Below are 23,052 nucleotides of genomic sequence, written 5' to 3' on the forward strand. Positions count from 1 at the left end.
TTCTCTGAAGTCTCTCAGCCCCACTCACCTCACAGAGTGTTTGTTGTGGGGGAGGAACGGAAAGGAGAATGTGAGCCGCTTTGAGACTCCTTCGGGTAGTGATAAAGCGGGATATCAAATCCAAACTCCTCTTCTTCTAGCTTAGACTGTTTGCCACTCAGCTGTGAGGAAAGATGCAACAGGCAAGGTGACACCAACTTCCTTACAGAACTTGGCATTTCACAGCTGCCTGAAGATCCCATGCAGGAACATTTGCTACAAACCTTGCAAAATGAAACTGGTTGAGGCCTAATCCCTTTGGAATTATAAGGAACACCTCTCAGCCAGGCCCCTGGCAGTGTGCAAACAGCCCAAGGAGAGCAGCCCAAGATCAGCACATCTCTCCATGCCAGGGTTACAGGACCAAGGCCTCTCTGACCACGTGATGGCAGTCTGTGGTCAGGAAAACAAAAAGTCTGGAAGGAGTAGCCTTGAGCAACCGATCTCCTGAGATCTGGGGAAGAGTATGAGAGCCCGGTCAGAAGGCAGCATCTTTTGATAGGATGAAGACAAGACTTCTGCGCTCACCAGGAGCAACATGAGATGTATGGCACAACTCCACTCCCTCCTCTTCCTCTAAATTCATAAACTGGCTAATGAGCATTGGGCAGACCAATGTATATACCTTGTAGAATGAGTGTATGTGTGAACACTCTTTGATTACCTGAACCAGGGGGCGCAAGCATGGGGGGGCATACGCACCCCCAGAGACCTTCCTAGACATTCATAGGTTCCTCCCCCTGCAAATTAGGTTTGGAAGAAGAATTCTGTCATAGCCCATAAGGTAGGTTGTGGTGTGTGCTTGATTGCGTTGTGTTTGTGTGCTGCTCGCAATAGTTTCTCCAGCCTGGGCCACAAAAAGTTGGTAACTCAGGCAAACATGGTGTTCCTACACAGAAGAAAAAGTGTGTGTGAGAGAGAGGTGTAAGGGGAGGGGAAAATCTTCAGTAGCCTCACCAGGTCTTTGACGTTGGGCTTTATGAGCAACAGAGATTTGATCACAGATCTCCTGCATCATATATACATGTATGATGAAACAGTGCAGTTGTCAGAAAATGTTTCAAAGATAGGGAACAGGACTGAAGTCTCGGTTCACAGCTGTTGAGAGGAGACTTCAGTTCTGCGGGGTGCTGCTTCAAAGTGAACTGTAGGGTTGTTTGAAAGTGCTATTGCAAACAGCCCCACTTTGCTCATTGAAAGTTTTTAATGTATTTTTAATCTTTGTTGGAAGCTGCCCAGAGTGGCTGGGGAAACCCAGCCAGATAGGCAGGGTACAAATAAATTATTATTATTATTATTATTATTATTATTATTATTATTACCTGTGTTAACAGGCGCTTTAAAGAGCAGTGCAGGGCTGTCAAATGTGCAGCCTCTGTCAAATGTGGCCCACAAGGGGTGGGGAGATAAAGACCTGGCTCACACTAGAAATTTTGTCGTATTCTTTTGGGCTTCAATTCAGACAATGGTTTCCTGTTCCACACTACAGGGTCAAAGGTAAGCTGGTTGTGCTATCACCAATAACTGCTGTCACAAGGGGTCGCTCTGCTTATCTTAAACTTTACAAAGAATGGTTACAGGCCGTGCTTTTTGCAGTCTAATGATTTGGTCCCACTGTTTATAACTTCTCATCTTCCGTGCCAAGGGCGCTTTATGCAACAGATGAAGTAAGTTCTTGTTCTAAATCTGCTAAGTCTTTACCATGACAATTTTGATGACGATATTCACCTGCCCTTCACCCTAAGGCCCCAGGGCGGATCACAACAATTAGAACACAATATTGAAAACAGTTTAAAAACAACTTACTTTCACAGAAAGACGGGTGGGTGGTTTTGCTGCAACAGATTAACATATGCACCCCACTGGAAGCCATCAACTTTTGAGAGTTTATGCCAGGGATGGGCAGACTTCAGGCTTCCCAGATCTACTTTGTGTTTTTTTACTGGAAACCCAAGAACCACCAACCAGAACCAAACGCAAATGTGATAGTTAGAATTAAATAACAGGGTGCCTCTGAGCACATTCTGAACCGAGAAATTTGTTTTCAGAACCAGAACTGGAGTGAGCTCGTAGCCCTTGCACCCAGAAGTCCATTCCTGGTTAGGTCCACTCACTGCATTTCAGCAGCCTAGGCGGGGGAAATAGTTCTGCTGCTGCTGTTAACTGGGTGTCAGAATTCCTTGCTGAACTGCTGCAAACCAGCTAGAGACCCATCAGTAGATCCTGCTCTACCTTTTACCCACCCCTGGGATTAGGCCATTCCAAAGATACGGAAAGGGCTTCCAACCTCCAAATAATCATCTCCTAACACTATCCTGTTCCGCCTCCTGCCTCATCTATAAATTAGAGCATGCTGCTAACATCTTTCACTTCTCCCAAACTGATACACAAAAGAGCACTCTGCGCATAAATACTGGTAGCTACTGTGTAAACACAAAATGATAGGCCAGTTTAAGTTAGCCTGCTTACAGATTAACACTCATTAATCTTCTCCATTAATTGAATTACCAATGCTTTCATAAACAGACTGGAACAGTTATCTGCCCTTCCCAGCCCCTGAAAATACACCCCTTTCCATCGAATGAATGGGTAGTAGTTATTTGCCTATCAGTCTCTCTCAGCAGGTTCCCTACAGTACACGACCAGCAGGCATAGTAAGTCTCCGCAGAAAGAGGCAAAAAGAACACAGTGCCAATAAGTATCATGTTGTTTGGAAACCCTGACTGGCTCCCTCAAGCATAAGAAGTCTAGTTTCCAATGAAATGATGCATTCTGTTCTGACTCCAAAGCTATTGAAATGATTCTCTCTGCCGGAGCGTTTGTAATTCCTAAAATATTTTGTTTAAAAGCATGCTGCTTTCTGAAAAGGCTTAAAAGCCCAAAATGCTTTAGGCAGAAGTTCCACAAGAACTGGTGGCAAGCTCAGGACAATTGAGAGTCCTACTCGCTATCCTGCCAGGTTTATGCATTTTAAGCTGCGAGTTCCAACTCCCATGTCTCCCTGAGCAGTCTCCACCAGCAGCCATTACACCTAGCTGCATCAGAAGAGGGAGAAGAGAATGTTTGCCAGGGGGGAAATGCATTTAGAATCCTGCAGGTGGGTGGGGGAAGCAGATTGGAAGGTGAAAATATGAGTGGATGAAGAAAGAAGCAAGCATCTCTACGGCCCCTGCACTCACCACTGAATCTTCATGAGGTTGGTTTTCATTGAAATCTTTCCCTGCATGTGTTGCAAATCACACTCTTAAGCCATAACACTACTCCAATCCTCAACTGGCAACATCCAACGGCGATTGGCTGCTAGCACAATGGGAACTCACTTGCACAACAGGGTTTCTGGTTTTCCTCCTTGCCCCGCTGCCCTATGCACCCCAAATCTTCTCCAGAGGGCCCCCTAACCCTCAAAGCAGACTTGAGGGGCTCAAAGGGAAGGGGAGAAGCCTTCTGGTGTGAGCAGAGACCTCCTTGGGCTAAGCTGGCTCTTGACCTCACCCAATATTTGTAGAATAGCATCATCAAGCATTACTTTCAACATTTCTAAGACAACTCCACAGACCGCAATGTGGGCACCATTTAGGTAACAAGTGATGAACGTCACCACTTAGGTTACACCAGGTAGAGGGACATTAGCATTTCCCACAGCTAATTTTCACCCAACCTTACAAAGCTTTTGCTACAACTGCTAAAATATATTACCTCCCCACTGATTTCAAGCCTCTAGCTATCATTAACTCAGCTATTCAATCACCCTGTGTCTGTTAGGGTCCATTTATCAACATGTGTGGGTTGTTTGCTTTTTCATGTCCCTATTAAATTACATCAAGGACTTCAAGTTTCATTACTTTCGCCATCTAGATGTGTCATTTTTCACTAATGCTTATTTTATTTATACACGGCCGTTGGATTACAGCCCGCTGAATGGGAATAAGATTTCTCTATTAATGCTTCAGTGTTCCGTATACCCTTCAAACTCTCTTTCAACGCCTGTCAGCAACTTGATCAGATCGCAAAATTCATTTTGTTCCTAGGAACCACAACTTTGGAGAGGAAATTAATTTTACCAGGCGATCGTTTATCCACGTTACAGCATATGATATCAGTTCCACTGTGTGCTCCCTATTAATCCTTTACCTTTTCTACCTTTCCAAGTCAGGAGCAGACAGAAGTTTGAGAAATCAATATTCTCCCTACCCGCCCCCAAGTAAGAAATGTATGAAGTTGCCTTGCGCATCATCGCTCCATCTAATTCACTATTGTCTACTCTTGATGGGCAACAGCTTTCTGGGAATTCAGGCAGGGGTTTCTCCCAACCATACTTGATAAGCTGGCGAATGAACCAGGGATCTTTTGCAGGCAAAGGATGTGCTCTACCGCTGAGCCAGAGTCCCTCCCAAGACATTGCTTCCCTGAGCTCAGTTCTGTGCTGCTATAAAGAACTGGTAATGTACATCAATATAAAGCACACTTAACTCTGCCTTCCTGCCCCTAAAGCTAACTTCTGCTTTCACTTAGACAAAAGGCATGGAATTATTTCATTGCTGTTGTTTGTGGGTGTATACTACTCACGCTCCAAAACTGAAGGGAAATATGGGTAAGGCAGAAAGCAGTGTGCCTGTGAGGTCGACCATTTTTAGGCATGCCCAACTGATGTGCGATTGTGGACGCGCGGGTCCTTTTGGACCGCAATACCTCAAGGACTGTCTCTTTCCATATGAACCTGCCCGGACCCCGAGATCATCTTCTTTGTGTGCCTCCTCTTCAATAGGTCCGGAGGGTGGCAACACGAGAACGGGTCTTCTCTGCAGTGGCTCCCTGTCTGTGGAATGCTCTCCCCAGGGGAGTTTGTCTGGCGCCTTCATTATACACCTTTAGACGCCAGGCAAAAAGGTTCCTTTATAACCAGGCCTTTGGTGGATTTGATTGACCTCCTATGCCCTTTTAAAATGTGGGGTTTGGGGGGGCATTATTGGGTTGTTGTTTTTATTTTGATTATATATATATTGTTGTTTTATATTCTGATTTTGTTCCGTGAACCGCCCTGAGACCTCCAGGTATAGGGCAATATATAAATTCAATAAATAATTAAGAAGAAGAAGAATGGGGGGCAGAGTGAAGTGCAATGGGGCAGGCTTATGTGTGCTCTGATAACGTGCATTGTAGAATTGTATACAGAACTGTGGGGAACGCAAATCTCCATTTTGGTCCAAGACTGAAACATCACTGAAGCAAGAAAACTTAGTTAAAAATCCAAAAATGCTATCCCTACAGAGGTCTGTTGTTGCTGACCTTTAGATTAGCCAGCCTCACCTATTCACAAACCATTTGAGAGTGTCTAAGGTGCCCTAAGAGTCTAGTGCTGCTGCTGATTTTCAGTGCAGGTTTGCCGATATTATTTTGATAATTTTTTATTATTATTAATGGTTTGTAACTTTATGTACCAACTGCCTTGGTTCTTGGAGGAGAAGCAATAAATAAAATAAGTACCAGTATTTTTTAAAAAATGACAAGAGATATCTGAAACACAAGATAACATTTGGAAGAAGGATCAAGATGCCACTGCCTCTTCAATTCCATGGTTTCCTTCAGAGATAAACACCTACCTCTCAGTTGGCTGAAGGTGGTGATAAATTTGCTGGTCACAGACTTCAGCTCATTATTGGCCAGAGTGATGAGATGGATTCCTTCCGAGACGTGCCTCATGACTTTGTAAAGGGCAATGGGGAACGTCATCAGTTTGCAATCTGCCAAATCTACAGCGAAACAACAAGGGGAGGAAAGGAGGGCGAGAGAGTGAGTTCAGTTTTCCAGGCAAAATGTATTGTGTTCCAACACATCACATTTTAATTGGCCGTCCGCGAATCCCCCCGAGGCTCTGGCATGGTCGGTCCAACCTCACTGGGACCCTCCGTCAGATTGTCAGTTGTGTCTGGTCCCCACTCAACACCCATGACAATACATTCCTAACATAATATTTTATATAATAATAATTTATTATTTATACCCTGCCTAACTGTTTCCCCAGCCACTCTGGGCGAAGGAGGACAGAAAAACCTGAGCAAAGCCATTTTGATCATCTGAGACATTCCATGAAGAAATCACACACTTTTACCCCATTAAAAGTGAATTAGATAGCATTAAATGAACTGCTGGAGTTTTGGACCTCAAGCCTTACAAGTGACTTCTTTTTCCGACTGCAAAATGCAGGAATGATAACAAACTGGTCAGCATGCAAGTCTTTTTTTCCTGCACTGGATTTCTCTGCCTAACACCTCTAGCGTTTCTCTCTAAACTAAATTTGCATTTCAGAAATACCCTGGATCTGAACTCCAGATGCCAGAATGTCACATTGATCAAAATAAAGCACAAGAAGCTGGCATGGGGACAAACAAGGGCTGCTTAAACACACCTGCTTTGACTTAATTCCAAGTGAGAAATCGCTTTGCTTTAGTTTAATTAATCACATAATTAAAATCCCTATTCAGTCATATGTTCTTATGGTCTGCAGTTATAACTCAAGGCTATTAATTCCAATTTTTAAAATAAATAAATAATGGTGAGGTGTTTTGCATGCATGTGTTTGTGTGTGTGTGTGCAAATATTAGAGCACCCTGTGCACCTTCTTCCAAATACTGAACACACACAACAGCCCCAGAAAGATTTTATTTCTTTCATGCAAAATGAAAATTGGACATACTAAAATTCCAGGAAGCAAAAGGCTGCTATTTTGGAATAATAGTATGAAGGCTTTTTATTCTACAATCATCAAAGCTGCAGAAGAGGCATTCATAAATCCATGCTGCTTAGTCACATCTCCTTCCTTCACTGAGTGAGCACAGACACAGCCTTATAGAGCACTGTGGCACCTTAAAGAATAATAAATTTACGGTGGGGCATAAACTTTTGCAGATTAGAAGAGCTCAACTTCATTAAAAGCACCTGGATCACAAAAACTTACACGGTAATAAAGCTTTTTATCATTAAAGTGCCGTAAGACGCTTATTTGCCTTTGCTGTAAGAACACAGTGACTACCCTAGAATTCGTCACCAGAAAATGCTGTGATGCTTTGCTGGGAGGCTACAGTTGAAATGTACTGAAGGATGCTATATTACTCTTTTGGAATTACCTTCGTATCCAACTTGCTTTATCTGCAACCAATTACTGTAGTGCAGATCCACTGGAAATCAAAACAGGATGATGAGCCACAACACTCATCCTCCAAGCCACCTGGTCCATGGAACGTACTCTCTTCATCTCTGGCTCGGTGCAACTTCCCTCTGCAGCCTCCACATCAAAAACGGGTCAGATTCTCATTTTGCAAAATAGTGACCACCTTCAGTCCTGCATTTCCCAGTGATTCATATCCAAACATTTTATCACCACCTCACTGCACAGCTTCTCTCTTGCCAACAAACAGCTTGCTTGCTGGATGTCTTGCTCCTCTCAAAGCCTTCAGCTGAATTATACCTGGGCACTTATTGGGTTGGGCTGTTGTTTTTGGTTATGCGACTCCAGCTCAGGAAGCAGTGTGAGGTCAATCAGTTAGGTCCAGACTTAAGTTAGTGATTTAATGGGGACCTCAGGGCACTTAAATTTCAATGGGAGCTAAATGCAAATGCCATATTTTTCCGTGTATAACACGCCCCTGTGTATAAGACGACCCCTATTTTTGGGGACTCGAAATTAAGGAAATGGGGGAAGATTGCCCAGAGCTCTTAAGCTTTTTGGGGGGGATGAAGAAGAAGAAGAAGAGTTTGGATTTGATATCCCGCCTTTCACTCCCCTTCAGGAGTCTCAAAGCGGCTAACATTCTCCTTTCCCTTCCTCCCCCACAACAAACACTCTGTGAGGTGAGTGGGGCTGAGAGACTTCAGAGAAGTGTGACTGGCCCAAGGTCACCCAGCAGCTGCAAGTGGAGGAGCGGGGAATCGAACCTGGTTCACCAGATTACGAGTCCACCGTTCTTAACCACTATACCACACTGGGATTGCCGAGAGTTGTAACTCAGTGGCAAAGCATATGGTTTGCATGCAGAAGGACCCAGGTTTGATCCTCAGTACCTCCAAGCAGCGCCGGGAATGTCCCTGGCCTGAAACCCTGGAGATCAGGCGCCAGTTAGCCAACCTGGTGCCCTCCAGATGTTATTGGACTACAGCTGCATCAGCCTCAACCTGTATGGCCAATGATGATGGGAACTGTAAAGCAGAGGGCCCCACGTGGGCTGCCCCAGGTACAGTATAGACAGTACTGAGCTTGACACACCGGTGACCTGACGCAGCATCAGGCAGCTTCCTACATTCCTATGGACACAACCCAATGGATGTTTTGGGTGAGAGGAGAGCACAGGGCAAAGGGAAAACCAGCAACCATCCTCACAGGTTACAAAAGCCTTTGACCAACTGCAGATTATTATTACAACATAAAATCCAATAAACCAGCGGTTTCCAATCAGTGTGCTGCGGCACCCTGGAGTGCCTTGAATGATGCCCTCTTGCATCCAAGCCAGTGTGGTGAAGTGGTTAAGAGCAGTAGTCTCGTAATCTGGGGAACCAGGTTCACGTCTCTGCTCCTCCTCCTCCTCCTTCTTCTTCTTCTTCTTCATCTCTGCCTCCCAAAGGCTTGCCCAGCTGTTTGTTGCAGCAGCCCTGGCTACAAGCTCCTCAGGCGAATGGTGCCTCTGGGGCTGGCCAGGAGTGCTTCCCATGCCCATGTGTGGCAGTGTGAGGAGGTACCTCTCTTTGTGGAGGGGGGGAGTGCAGAGACTAGGGGCAGCAGGAGCAGCTGTCCAGAGGACTCCCAAAGGGAGAGGAGAGGAGAGGAGAGGAAGCTGAAGGAACACTCCATAAGGGAGGGTGTTCGAAAAGGGGTGAGGGGTGTCACAGAAAGAATGTACAGTGGACACTCGGGTTGCAGTCATGATCTGTGCGGGAGGCACGTTCGCAACCCACAGCATTCGCAACCCGCAGCGCCATGGCTGCGCACACGTGGGTCACGATTCGGCGCTTCTTCGCGTGCACAAAGTGCGATTTAGTGCTTCCTCGCATGCGCGAGCACCGAAACCTGGAAGTAACCCGTTCCGGTACTTCTGGGTTCAGCGTGGTGCGCAACCCGAAAACGCACAACCTGAAGCATCAGTAACCCGAGGTATGACTATAGTTGCTCAAGGGAGCTGTGGACTCAAAAAGGTTGGAAACCTCTGCAATAAACCATAAAATAATAAAGCTGTTCACAACATAGTAATGCTCATTATACCCACCCACCCACCCAATTAGGCTCGTTCATTTAGGCTCACCCGTACTTTCCCCTGTCAAACAAAGCTTTGGTACGTGCATTATTTATGACACCGATCAATGCTGCGCAATCTCAGAACCTTTGAGAGTGCTCAAAGAAACTGCAACAGTTAGCCCCATAGATTGCCAATGCTTTGCCCAGGATGATCTTATGTACTGTGGGCAGAAGACTAGTTTTCCCATCTCCCTTGTGGGATTATCGCTGCAGGGCAGTTACTCTTACAATTGGAATGTTTCTGCGTTTCATTAAATCTTCATTTCATGAATATCCTTGTCTTATTGCTGTGCACCCCAGTGGCTCATACAAGGATAATTGCAACTAAATCCACCCGTGTGTGTAATTCTTCACATGTGGTGCTATTCTCTCCCCCCCCTCTCTCTCTCACACACAATCTGTGTTGGGAGGAAAGTGCCCCATGAGAAACATCCTCTACTTGATTGAATAAGGCTTGGTCGTGCAAGCCAGACACACCCCTCCTTCCAAGGAGTGCATCAGGCTTCCATACCTGGGGATTTTTCAATTATTTCCCATTCTTTATGACTTCCTTCCCCAACCTGGTTGCCCTCCAGATGTTTTGGATTCCAATTCCAGACAGCTACAGCCAGCATGGAGGGATGACAGGAGAGGAACTCAAAACATCTGGGGAGCACCAGGTTGGGAAAGGCTGCCCTGTGGAAATACTTTGTGGATAAATTCCTTATGACACGGGTGGGGCAGCTGTGGCCTTCCATATGTTGTTGTTGGACCACAACTCCCATCATCCCTCGCCATTGTTTGCATTGGTTGGGGCTGATGGGCATTGGAACCCAACAACAGCTGCAGTGCCATTGGTTCTCCACCTCTGCTTTATGGTCATACCTCTCTCTATGAACTGGTGTCATAACCAGTGTCTTTCCCACTGGCAGAGTACCTCAACATCCATCTTGAATCATGTCGCAAGGCCTAGGTGCGATCTGCCTTAGCAGCGACATACAGACCAAAAATCGTTGAACAATGTGTAGATCGGACTAGAACCTAATTTTATTGTGTCAGTCATTTGGATCAACAACCAAAAGACCCAAAATGTCCAGTAAGAAACTGACTACAATATACCAATGAGAAAGCATTTCCTACTCAACGAAGAGTTGTGAATAGTTATTTAGATCACTCACAGAGATGCAATTTATTCACTTCAAGAAATACCTAATACTTATATTGCTTTTTGCTGTATTTTTGGGCCTGCATGCATCAATACTTTCAGTAATTAACATTTTAATCACATTGGGAGGTGCCTTGCAAAGTTCCCTGATAGAAGCCAGATCGTATCAACATTTTCTCATTAATTTTTTTTTTTTATAAAATTTTTATTGGTTTTTCACATTTTATAAAGACATAACACACACGTAAAAGACAAAGACAAAGAACATGTATAATTTCAAAAATCTTACTTTCTTAACTTTGGTCCTTGACTTCCCCCCACCCCCCCTTCTTACATCCCAATTCCCATAATTATGTCAGCAAGTTGTTATTTTCCCTTCTTACCATGTTAATATTACATCTTTTGTAAAAAGTTAAATTCTATCCTAAGTTGGACTCGAATTCCCTTCCATCGATTTCCCATTTTTTATTAAACATAAATCATATTGACTAGACCCAAAAATCATAAGTATTTTTAAAATTCTGTTTTCCCCCCCTCCCATCCCCGGTTCGTCCCTTCCCAAGTGCATGTCCACAATAACAGTTCTTAGCCTGGATTCCTCACATCCGAGGCCTTCAAGTCTCTTTCAGTCCCTCTCCGCCGGTTCTGTTGGTAGTCCTTTATGTTGGTCTTCAAATCTCGAAGGAGTTCTGTCCCAATCAAGCCAGGTTTTCTTCCCACAAGAAAACTTAAAGACAACTGCTGCAAAAGTTCCACCAGTCCTTCATATTCAGAATGGAGGCCCCAATCATATTTCTTCTTTCTTTTAAGTTCTTGAATTCCAAATACTCCAGGGGCCTCCTCCTTCATCTTTCGCATCTTTTGCAGATTTGTAATCCGTGTAATCCAAGGGTCTTCTTGTTTATAATCCACATGTGTAGGCTTCTGGTTAGTACTTTCCATCTGTGCTTTCTCCTTTCCTTGTTTAGTCTCCTTCAGTTCTTGAGATATCTCTTCCAGTTCAGCTGCAGATTTTTTCTCATTCAAATCCTCAATACATTCAGCAGAGCTGCTTATTCCAGAAGTCAAGGTCGTGAGTTGTTTATTCATAGCCAGACTCTGCTCTTGTAAAATTCCCACAAAATAAAACATTCTTTCTATTTCAGCTAGTAAATTTCCATCCGCAGCCATTGTACTGCCTCAGATTTTCCCCTAGAGGGAATCTGGTTGCTTAGTAATCTTTTCCCAACAATCCTTTACCTCGTTCTTTGTTTCTTTGTTTCCAGCCACTTTAATTCAATTGTATCACATTTAGTCCAGGGAGATCTTAAATAACACGCTTTTTTACTTTAAATTGCCCGTTTGACAGCTTTGACAGCTGTCAAACCCCTTTCCTCTTCAACAGGCTCAAAGACAGGACGCTCCCGGGCCCGGGAGGGGGGGTTGCACACAGCAAGAAAAAAAAAACTTCTGAAATTCCACTCTTACACTCCAGCTCAAAACTTCTTTTGTCAAATCGTGAAAGTTAATGTCTTTTTAACTCACCCCAAAGGGGTAGGCTCTCCAACTTAGTTCTCCTGCTATTGCTTTAGATCGTCTGCAGGAGGGGGGGTGCGGACTTCCCTTTGACACATCCCCCGGTTGTATCAAATTCACAAATAGATATTTTACAGTCCGAATTCCGATCTACTCACGGGTTGCTTCTTTTCAGATCCGAATTTAAGGAAAAAAGTTAGCGCTCTTCAGCCATGGCACACGGCTTCGCTCCGCTGGGGTAGCGGTCTACTCCCAGCACCACGCCGCTCTCCGTACCCTCTCCGTAGCCTTTAAAAAGGCTCCTCGTGGGTCGGGGGGGGCGCTTAAGGTGCCCACCGAGTCACCAGGTCCGCAGGCATCTGCGCCTGCGGTTTTTGAGGGTCTCCGCGTCGCCGTCGCGGCAAGACCCGTCCCCAGCGGAGCCGATTCCCTCCGGAGCTCGGAGGGAATCCGCCATTAGCTGTTCGCACCAACCCGGAAGTCCTAACATTTTCTCATTAATGAGCCTTAGCATAGAGTGGGTTTCAATTCAAGATGGAGCTGAAACTTTGCACTAAAGATACAACTTTGTTCCCATTTGCTCGTGTTGTACTTCTGCTTTATAAAACAAAAACCCCATAATCAATTCCATTTTTTCTTATTGGTTTTTGTTACCTTATTAATACAGTGGTGCCTCGCAAGACGAAATTAATCCGTTCCGCGAGTCTCTTCGTCTTGCGGTTTTTTCGTCTTGCGAAGCACGGCTATTAGCGGCTTAGCGGCTATTAACGGCTTAGCGGCTTTAAGAAAAAGGAAACAAACTCGCAAGAACTCACAAGACGTTTCGTCTTGCGAAGCAAGCCCATAGGGAAATTCGTCTTGCGGAACGACTCAAAAAACGGAAAACTCTTTCGTCTAGCGAGTTTTTCGTCTTGCGAGGCATTCGTCTTGCGGGGCACCACTGTATACCTAATTCTTCCTTTGAAACACCCGGAGTTGCCACTAAACTCCCATTCTTGCAGGTACTGAGCAAATCCTTAATTGGAACCCTAAACATATGCCATTGGATGTTAAATTCTAAACATATTGTTCAGAAGTAAGTGTTAATGTCATACACACACATACACACACAAAAAAACCTTAAATATGTAAGACATTTTAAAACCTCAAAATCAACTTGGCCTCTTCTTTGCCATGTCCTTTGGTTGTTTATTGTTAATACAGCTTTTTGTGGATTTTAATTGTATTTAAAATTACAGTTCTTGCTTGTAATTTTTGGAAGCCACCTTGGGAGGTGTCTTGTTCTTGAAGAATGAGGTATAAAATTATTTAATAAATTAAATAACATAAAGAAAACTTTCCAATGATTCTACTGGAAACTAGGTCAGGCCTTTTCGATTACACGTGTCATTCCTGTGTGTATTTAATTCTTCACATATTCTTCCATTAACCCTTCAAGTGATATTCCTCTAAGCACAAGCCCAAGGGATTTCACTAAACGAAAAAGGTCGCATTTTAAATATAAAAATGTTTTCCCACATATCAGCTTCATTCTCAACCACAGTTTTTCTACTCCACTGCATTATTTTATATAATCAAGAGTGTGAATCGATACCACATTACGTTTTAAATTAAATCTATAATGACTTTATAGCACAGATCCAAATTGTCATAACAAGGAGCTGCAGGCATGGGTGCTTCTATCTTTTTTGCTTTCTTGTAAAACCATTCACTACTCCTACCACCATATGTACTGTGTCCATCAATTAAATTAGTATTAATGACGAGCAAGAGACCGTATCAAATTCAAGTTGCCTGCTACGGGGACTGACGCCAGTGAGTCAGCATCTGCAAGGATGTCTTGCTGTCTCTTTGAGCACCACTAGCAATAATCTTACAAATGCTTTCCTTACCTGCCATATTGCTATTTTCTAACAAAATTCAAGTGCAGTTTTGTTGGCACGTATTAACATTTCACCCTCCAGGATTATAGATGGCAGATTTGCTAAAGTTAACGTCAAGAACAGGTGCTGACCATTTTGAAGATCTTCCTTGAAGGAACTAATAAATCCCTTTCTGAACAGGTGGTAGAATATTTGAATGTTGACCTGCTAATGTTGTTAGCTTCCAACTTTCCACCTTTTTCTTTAGAGGCTGTGATTTTGTATTTTTTAAAATATTTTGTACTTTCTTTCATGCTTGAGTTGATAATAGTAAATACTTGATTGGCTGATTTGATCTGTGTGTTTCCCCACCTTCTTTGCACCAGGTACCTCTCAGCTCAGTCAACTACCTGAGGGGCCCTTTGTCTGAAAACATTTGCCAGAAATTAAAAGTGACAGTGAGGTTTAATTTTGGAAGCAGAGCAGCTATGGCAAAAAGCTGACTGACTCACCACCTTAGAAGAAGAAGAAGAAGAGTTTGGATTTATCACTACCCAAAGGAGTCTCAAAGCAGCTAACATTATCTTTTCCCTTCCTCCCCCACAACAAACGCTCTGTGAGGTGCGTGGGGCTGAGAGACTTCAGAGAAGTGTGACTGACCCAAGGTCACCCAGCAGCTGCATGTGGAGGAGCAGAGACGCGAACCCGGTTCCCCAGATTACGAATCTACTGCTCTTAACCACTGAACCACACTGGCTCTCTTAAACTTACCATCACTCCAATGAGTGAACGCTCATGTTGCGAACGTGATCCGTAAGGGAGGCGCGTTCGCAACATCTGCGTATGCACGGGTCATGATTTGGCACTTCTGCGCATGGTGCGATTCAGCACTTCTGTGCAAGTGCCGGAACCCGGAAGTAACCCGTTCCATTACTTCCGGGTTCGGTGCGGTGTGCAACCCGAAATCGCGCAACCTGAAGCGTCTGTAACCCAAGGTATGACTGTACACTGCTTGAAGTTTGTTTGGTTTTTTAAAACCAATGTTTGCACAATTAATGAAAATCCAAAGGAGCTGCTAAGTTTTTGCTAAGTGACCTAGTGAATGTGCCATCAGAAGATGCCCACGAAAAAGAGATGGTGTGACTCGCACTTTCATTTTTTCACTGTCCCCAGAGCTGAAAAATCAGTGGGCTGAGAGAGTTGCTTCTTGGTTAGTAGTGCAACAACTCCACCTGCTGGATGTCCAGCCAGAGTGAATAAAGAGTTCATAAACCACAACATAATAGACATAACTATGAGTGTTGATCTCATGAGGCCCAGTTAATGATCTGGGCTCAACTGATGCAAAAGCATTGCTGATGCTAAGCAAATCAGTTCCTTGGATAGGATTACAGGTGTAACAAATAATTATTTGCAAGAGTTGGCCTTATCCTCCATTATATCCCTTAAAGGTAAAGGTAAAGGGACCCCTGACCGTTAGGTCCAGTCACAGATGACTCTGAGGTTGCGGTGCTCATCTCACTTTACTGGCCGAGGGAGCCGACGTACAGCTTCCGGGTCATGTGGCCAGCATGACTAAGCCACTTCTGGCGAACCAGAGCAGCGCACGGAAACACCATTAACCTTCCCGCATTTCGTGCTTTCGAGCTGCTAGGTTGGCAGGAGCAGGGACTGACCAATGGGAGCTCACCCTGTTGCGGGGATTCGAACCGCCAACCTTCTGATCGGCAAGCGCTAGGCTCTGTGGTTAACCCACAGCACCACCTGCGTCCCTTATTATATCCCTTAGTAAGGTGATTTAACAAATGCAATTAATACCCAGCCTGCATGTTTAATATATACAGTGGTACCTTGGGTTAAGTACTTAATTTGTTCCAGAGGTCTGTTCTTAACCTGAAACTGTTCTTAACCTGGAGCACCACTTTAGCTAATGGGACCTCCTGCTGCTACCGCACCGCCAGAGCATGATTTCTGTTCTCATCCTGTAGCAAAGTTATTAACCTGAGGTACTGTTTCTAGGTTAGCGGAGTCTGTAACCTGAAGCGTATGTAACCTGAAGTGTATGTAACGCGAGGTACCACTGTATTTGTTACTATATTGTTCCAAGAGAAGGTTGTGCACAGACTTGAAAAGGTCACGCGCAATGAGTAAAAAACCCATCCCTAGGAGGCCTGGTAAAGGAAGCTACGCAAAAGCTCTTCAGTCCCCTACTCTCTTTTAAGCTAACAAATGTGCAAGTGAACTAGTGAAAAGGTGGGTTAGTAACTTATATCAGACTTGGAAACTTATGCAGAGTGGTAAAGATGAGATTAGCCATTACATTTCTAACCTGTAACTGAAAAATGAATTGATGGATTTATTTTTACTTCCTATCTTCCTAAATTCCTTTGTCATTTCAGCTTTTGCCAGTGGAACTCTGAGAATTTGTCAATCACAGCCTCCCTGTAATAATGACCAACCTCACAAGGTATTGTAAGAGGGGAGAAACATGATAAAGTATATTTTATAGCCAGAGCACCATAGGAATTATAACAGTGATTGATCCAAGCATCAGACCAAGAGTTGTGTTTCTTCACCTTCTCCTCCTCTTCCTTTGAGCACTACTTGAATCATTATTCAAAGGTCAAGTGAATAAAAAATGGAACTTTTAAAAGAGAAATCAGGGCTGCAAGTAGAGGGTTACACTCTCATCTTCTAAGGTTGAACCATCCCAAATTGGATAGAGTGGAGAATGTAATATGTGCTAAAACTGTAAGTTTGTGTATATTGGTTTAGAGTATCAATGCATCTGATGGATGTGTGTTGACCATGTAATGGTAAGCTTGAATGAAACTGAACATTCTTAGCTGTAGCTAGATTGTGTTTATTGCTGTACAAAGGACTGGGAATTTAACTGCATTATAGAATCAAAGAATTGTAGAGTTGGAAGGGACCCCAAGGGTCATCTAGTCCAACTCCCTGCAATGCAGGAATCTCAACTAGATCATATATGACAGATGGCCCTCCAACCTCTGCTTAAAAACCTCCAAGGAAGGAGAGTCCACCACCTCTCATTGTCAAGCAGTCGATTCATTTAATGATTTGATTGATTCAGGTATTGTGGTTGTGAAGTGGATTTCCCCCCCCCTTAATTGTCAATCATGTTATTTTTAAAATGGCCTATATACTTTTTAGATGATGTTCATTTGTAATATTTTGCTTCCTGGTATATTTTGTTTAGTTGTTTACTATGGCTACTATGACTTTTCCATATATTTTTGAGGCTGATTGTTACGTGTTTTACTTTGATACTAAAGAGGTCCTTCTATTTAGTAGTTTATTGTGCTTTATATAATGAAGAAATTCTGTTGTTTTTATATTCACTGTTTACATACTTTTAAACTGCTTAGAGTAGTTAAAACAGCTTAGAGTAGAACTAGGGCGTATTAACTTGTTGTTGTGATTCTCTCTGCTTTGAAACAATTGTCTTGTTTTTATACACTTTTCACTTCCTGCTGTGTCAAATTCTAGTTTTAGAGGAACTGTGGATTTGAATTCATTTTATTTTCTATGCCACCTAGAGAACTGGCACTGATGGGCAACTGATAAGTGGATTACTTTGGCTTTCCTCTGAAATATTTATTTCACTTACCAAGCGAATCTGCTTTGTTTTCAACCGTTTCATTCACTTTTCTGGCTACTCTGGCAACTGCTTCTCCCATCTTTTTCTCCATGCAGTCACGTCCCACCAAGAAAACACTTTGGAAGTTGCTAAAACAAACAAACAACAGATGCCATTGTACTACTACTTCATAAGGGTTTTCAAAACATTTTTTAAAGACAGACAAATAGCACTTATTCTAAAACCAACATGCAGCTAAAATTCAGCATCGACCACAACTGCCAGGATGCCCCCGCCCCCAAGAATCCTTACCAAGAAACGACATAACTGGGACAATTCTAAGAAAATATTGTCCATTAGTCCCCTTTCGTTCTTTGCAACTGGTGTTGCCTGAGACATGCAATGAGTTCAAGAGGCAAATACATCTTGCAGTGCAGAAGCTGGCCAGTAGATGCGAATTTATGCTGTGGGAAAGATACACGTGGACGTAAAAGGGCTAAGCCTCTGCTTGTAGAAGTTACGGCTCTTCATCAGCAGCCTGCAGGAAAGTTGGGAGTCATTTTCTTTTATTTTGTAGGTAACATATTAAAAGTGGATCTCTGTCATCTTTCAGTTTATCTCACCATCAAACATCTGAGTAAGAGGGGGAATGAAATACTACCAAATCCTTGTGAATTATTTCCGTGTACTTCTAGCTATCAAAGAAACTACAGTGGTACCTCAGGTTCAGTACTTAATTTGTTCTGGAGGTCCGTTCTTAACCTGAAACTGTTCTTAACCTGAAGCACCACTTTAGCTAATGGGGCCTCCTGCTGCCGATGAACTGCTGGAGCACGATTTCTGTTCTCATCCTGAAGCAAAGTTATTAACCCGAGGTACTATTTCTGGGTTAGCAGAGTCTGTAACCTGAAGCGTCTGTAACCTGAAGCATATGTAACCCGAGGTACCACTGTAGATAATTTATAACAAGGAAGGCTCTATCAGTCCCAAACAAAAAAGCAGGTTAAACTAGAAGACTACAGATATTATTTGTTCAGTGTCAGGGATACAAACAGTTTACCCTAACAGTATTTCTGAAATCTGAAGCATACATATGGGAAGGAAATCCAACTGAAATCAATAGGCTTGCATCTGGTTCCCCACCTTTGAACGATATAAAACTATTTGTGTGAATCCCAGGGGGTGAATTTAAAATGACATAAGATGAAATAAGGAAGAGAGGAGTAATACCCCCCTTTACATATGAAAAGTTAGAAGAAGGTCCCATGCAGTTTGGCATTAAAGACAGAACCTAAATCAGAAAATATTCAAGGCTACAGAGCCAATTTACCTAGGAAAGGACTAACTTTAGACATACTCAAAGCAAAGCAACTTTTCCACTGTTATCAATGGGCCAACTCCAAGTTGCATATTGCCCATTATTATTTCCACAGACATTATTAAATTGGAAGACTAAAAAGGCACTCAAGAGACATTAAAACAGGAACCAGGCAGGCCTCTTTAGGGTGGGTGTTCTACAATGGAGGGGCCACTGTTGAGAAGGCCCTTTCTCAGTCTAATAGGAATATAGTCACTATTAGCTGTCCGGGTAATAAATTACACATCTATTACCAGCAATTTCTGGAGCAATCTGATTACTTACATGCTGGTAAAATGTCAGACTCCAGCCCGTCTATGTGGTCTGGTCCAACGTTTACTGCCCAATGCTCAGCATATTCCAGTATATTCCAGTTAGTGCGTTCTGCTGGCGTTTTAAGTTAGTAAAGATACATGCAAAGAAAAACTGAGAGGTTTTTCTAGCCACCGCAAAAGCAGCCCAGCAGCTTGGTCCTATATTTAGTTGACAGAATAGCAAAATTAAAATGTTGGACCAGTGGTGGAAAACCAATCTGCTGAGCTGAGGGACACTGCCAAACAAGTAATACTAAACCTGTCTGGGACTGGGGGTTATCTATGCCTTGAACAAATCTCAGAGTACAAAGCTAGGAGTATAACACAGCCTCCATCTGCCAACCACAACTGTTTTGGAGCGGAGAACACACAAGCTCAACGCACTGCAGCCCGTAATTGTTTGCATTCAACCAGCATGTATACTACAAGCTTCTACATACTGGCATAGTAGCTAAATCTTGTTGATTTCAAAGGGAACTTAATTCTAAGCAAACATGCCTAGGACAGCAGCCTTTTAAAGTTATCCACAACATTTGAAAAAGCTTACAGTTTGTGAGTGCTGCATTATTTTTCTATGGTTGAAGATGACTACATATAGGGCAATTTTTCAATATGTCGTTCTAAATCAGTTATGAAGTCCACAGCACGGCAACGGTTTCATAAAATGTTATCTGGCAAACATCGCAATTTTGAGAAAACTGTGTAGCCAGCCAGTGCTTCCTCTGTTTCTTTTCATTCTGCAGCCCTTCCTTACCCCCATGAAAGAAGAAACTGAGGTTGTTTTCTTCAGAGTAAGAACAAAAAACGTTGCCCTGTTATTTACCACTCTTTTTCTTTACTCCCATCTCCCCTTCTACCTGTGTGTGTACAAGATAAGTCTTTCTCTCCCCCTGTAATGACTTTACTGCCATTTTAATTATTATTTTTTACTAAATCTACTATTTTTGTGAATTTTAAATTTGCCCCTAAAACTGCATAGAACATTAATATATTCTCCAGAAATCTTCAGTTGAAGCACGCTATCATTAATTTTCCTATAATTATATGCATCAAATTTAGATTTTGTTGTTGTTGCTCAACATTTTCCCTGATTAGTTGCATTCACTGTGACTCATCACTGTATTTTGGATTATCCTGGACCTGAATACCACCATTTGGTATCCAAGCCCCCAACCAAAGTCCTGTGTGGATGCATTTTGGCTCGCCTGCTGATGATTTCATCAGTGTGTGGTGATTTAGACCTGCCACTTAGTAGCAGTTGCCAGGACATTACCATGTTCGCCTCTACGTAGCTCCATCTTCTTTCAGACATTGTGCTACATCGGTATATCGTGATGTTTAGCTGGTGATATATCATGATATTGAAAACCAGATATCGCCCAGCCCTAACATACAGTACTTTGCAACCTGCCCTTCTCATGTTCCAAGGTCACATTTCTCTCACACTTAGCCTGGATTCTGGGCAAGGACTTCTGCCTTTTACTCTCTCGCTCCACCACTAGGCTTGTAGCTGTTTTTAATCATTCCCCACCCCACTAAATATTTTCCAGTCTGGTATAACACTGCCCTCCACAATTATGTGAGGATTGTTGAGTACAGGCTCTGCACACCGACACACAAAACAGGCACTTCCCCCAAAATGTTACTTTCACAAGCCAACAACCCAATGTTGTTGTTTTTCTTAAAAAATGTTTAGGGGTACTCTCATTTTGACTCAAGAAAATCACCATTTTATAGTTCAAAGCAGGAAAAATAAATACAGTAAATGGACAAAAGTACAAAGATTCACAACATGTTTAGGGGTATGCGTCCCCCTGTGTCCCCCCAGAAAAAAAGCACTGCAACAACCAAACAGAACTGACCTGCTCAGGATGTGTCAGGTTGAGGGGACCCAGCTAAGGCTGTGTGCACATCACGCATTGAAAGCACATCCTTTTCCACACACAACCCAAATGCGGAGTAGTTTGCCCCTCACAGAGCTACAATTCCCAGAAGCCTTTAAAACACACACACACACACACACACACACACACAGTACAGTTCCATTAAATTTGCTCCATTTGTTTAAAATGGGAGGGGAGGGGATCAATAAAAATGAATGGGCAAGAAAACCAAACCAAACCAAAGAAACTACAGTTCCCAGGATTCTTTGGGGGAAATTAATGTGTTTTAAAGAGATAGCATCGTGCCTGCAGTCGAGCCTTCACCGAGAAGGCATTTTGGAGCCACTGCCTAGGGAACAAGCTATAAATCTAACTTGAAACTGGAGACAACACGCAAAACAAAACCTCCATCTTGTTCCATGAGAAGATTCCCTCCACCAGTTTTTTTGGTTTAAAACCCTTCATTTCCTTGGGCGGGGGAAAGATATCCCTTCATTCTAAGAACAGCAGAGGCAGCTGCAAAACAGAGAGACAGAAAAGGCATCCCACAACACACCCATGTTGTGTTTAATAGGGGTTTCCACTCAAGGCCTGTTCAAGGAAACGAGGCCTTGGACTACAACTCCCATCAGCCCACCCTGCCGCGGCGGATGGCCAGGGACGATGGGAGCGGTGGTTCAGGGTCGCACCAGGGACCCTCTCTTTCGCGTCCTCCGCTCTGCAGCTGAATGGCAGCCGGAAGTGGGAGCTGTGCGCCGCGCTCGGTTCCTTCCCCACGAGCCGCGGAGCCTCCTGCGCTCCTTCGCCGCCGCCGCCGCCCCAAGCTCGGCTTTGCTGGTTGGCAGATGCGCCTCTTACCGGAAAGCTAAGGCAGCGAGCTGGTCCTTTGCACGCCGCCGCTGCAGCTCCACGCACCTGCGGGGCAGACCATGGTGAAGAGCAGCAACAGCTGCCTCTCCCCTTCCAGGAGGGATGGAGGAAATCCAACACAAGGGAGCCGGAGGGGGAAGCGGCGGCAGAGCAAAGGAGAGCCAATCGGTGCAGGAGCCGATGCAAGGAGGCCTGCGAGCCTGCAAGGGAAAAGGGAGCAGGCACCCAATTCCCTCCCCGTGAGAGAGCGCCCTCCCCTGTTGCAAGGAAGGGACCCCGCGCAGCCTAGTGCCGGGAGCGGCCGGCCAACTTTAGACTGCCACCGCGGAATACCGTGGTCGCATTTTGATTCAGTCCTCCGGTTAGAAAGCTATCCGATCAGAGAAGGAGCTTGAATGCTACTCCTTTGCGCGTTAGGGGGTTTAGTGTGCGTGAGGAACAAACTCAGTAGCCCACCTTGCATGTTGGTTTGTTTTACTATTCGTGTTTATAGCCCAGCCCACCCTTCGCCATCAGGTCTCAGGGTGGGTTACAAAAGCAAAGTAAATGCAGTTTATAGGAGAGTTATAAAGAAAACGGCTCTGGACTGCAGTACCTCAAGGGCGGCCTCTTCCCCCAGACCCTGGGATCATCATCTGAGGCCCTTCTTCATGTGCCTTCTCCACAAGAGGCCCAGAGGGCAGCAAAACAAGAACAGGCCTCTTCTGTGGTGGCTCCCCAGTTGTGGAATTCTCTCCCCAGGGAGACTCACCTAGTGCCTTCATACTTTAGGCACCAGGCGTAAACATTCCTCTTCTCCCTGGCCTTTGACTAATTAAACAATTGGGTGACCTTTTGAACTGGGTGTGGGTGTTACCACTTAGTTTACTATGTTATGTAATATTTTGTGTTTATACTGTAATCTGCCCTGAAGGGCATTGTAGAAATATAATAAATAATAATAATAATAATTTTAAAACGTACTATGATGCTTATGTTCTACCTTCATTGTCTCTCTTTGTTTCTGAATAACACTTGCTGGGAAATGGCACGGGGGAGTGCTGTTGCACTCAGATCCTGCTTGCAGACTTCCCTTAGGCATCCAGTTGGCCACTGTGAGAACAGGATGCTGGGCTACGTGGGCCTTTGGCTCTTATCTAGAATGGCTCTTTTCGTGTTCTTAATGTCACAAAACAACAACAGTA

At 43.9% G+C, this 23,052-nt stretch overlaps 1 protein-coding gene across 4 annotated transcripts in view; it reads right to left on the reverse strand.

Annotated features, from left to right (window-relative positions):
- Positions 1-22,758, reverse strand: part of LRRC20 (leucine rich repeat containing 20) — an 89,667-nt gene extending 66,909 nt beyond the window's left edge. The window contains exons 1-3 of one of the 4 annotated variants that reach the window (XM_081004788.1): positions 21,857-22,758; positions 17,475-17,593; positions 5,640-5,789 (exon numbers count right to left, since the gene is read on the reverse strand). In XM_081004788.1, the coding sequence (XP_080860914.1) occupies positions 5,640-5,789; positions 17,475-17,556 (232 nt within the window). In that variant the 5' untranslated portion in view covers positions 17,557-17,593; positions 21,857-22,758. Of the gene's footprint in view, positions 1-5,639; positions 5,790-17,474; positions 17,594-19,086; positions 19,195-20,977; positions 21,530-21,856 lie in introns of those variants that run through there. The other 3 variants (XM_081004787.1, XM_081004789.1, XM_081004790.1) reach the window with 3 other exon arrangements.
- Positions 22,759-23,052: the final 294 nt, after the last annotated feature.

This window comes from Podarcis pityusensis (assembly GCF_964106645.2).
Source record: "Podarcis pityusensis genome assembly, chromosome: 5".
Classification (NCBI taxonomy): Eukaryota; Metazoa; Chordata; class Lepidosauria; order Squamata; family Lacertidae; genus Podarcis; species Podarcis pityusensis.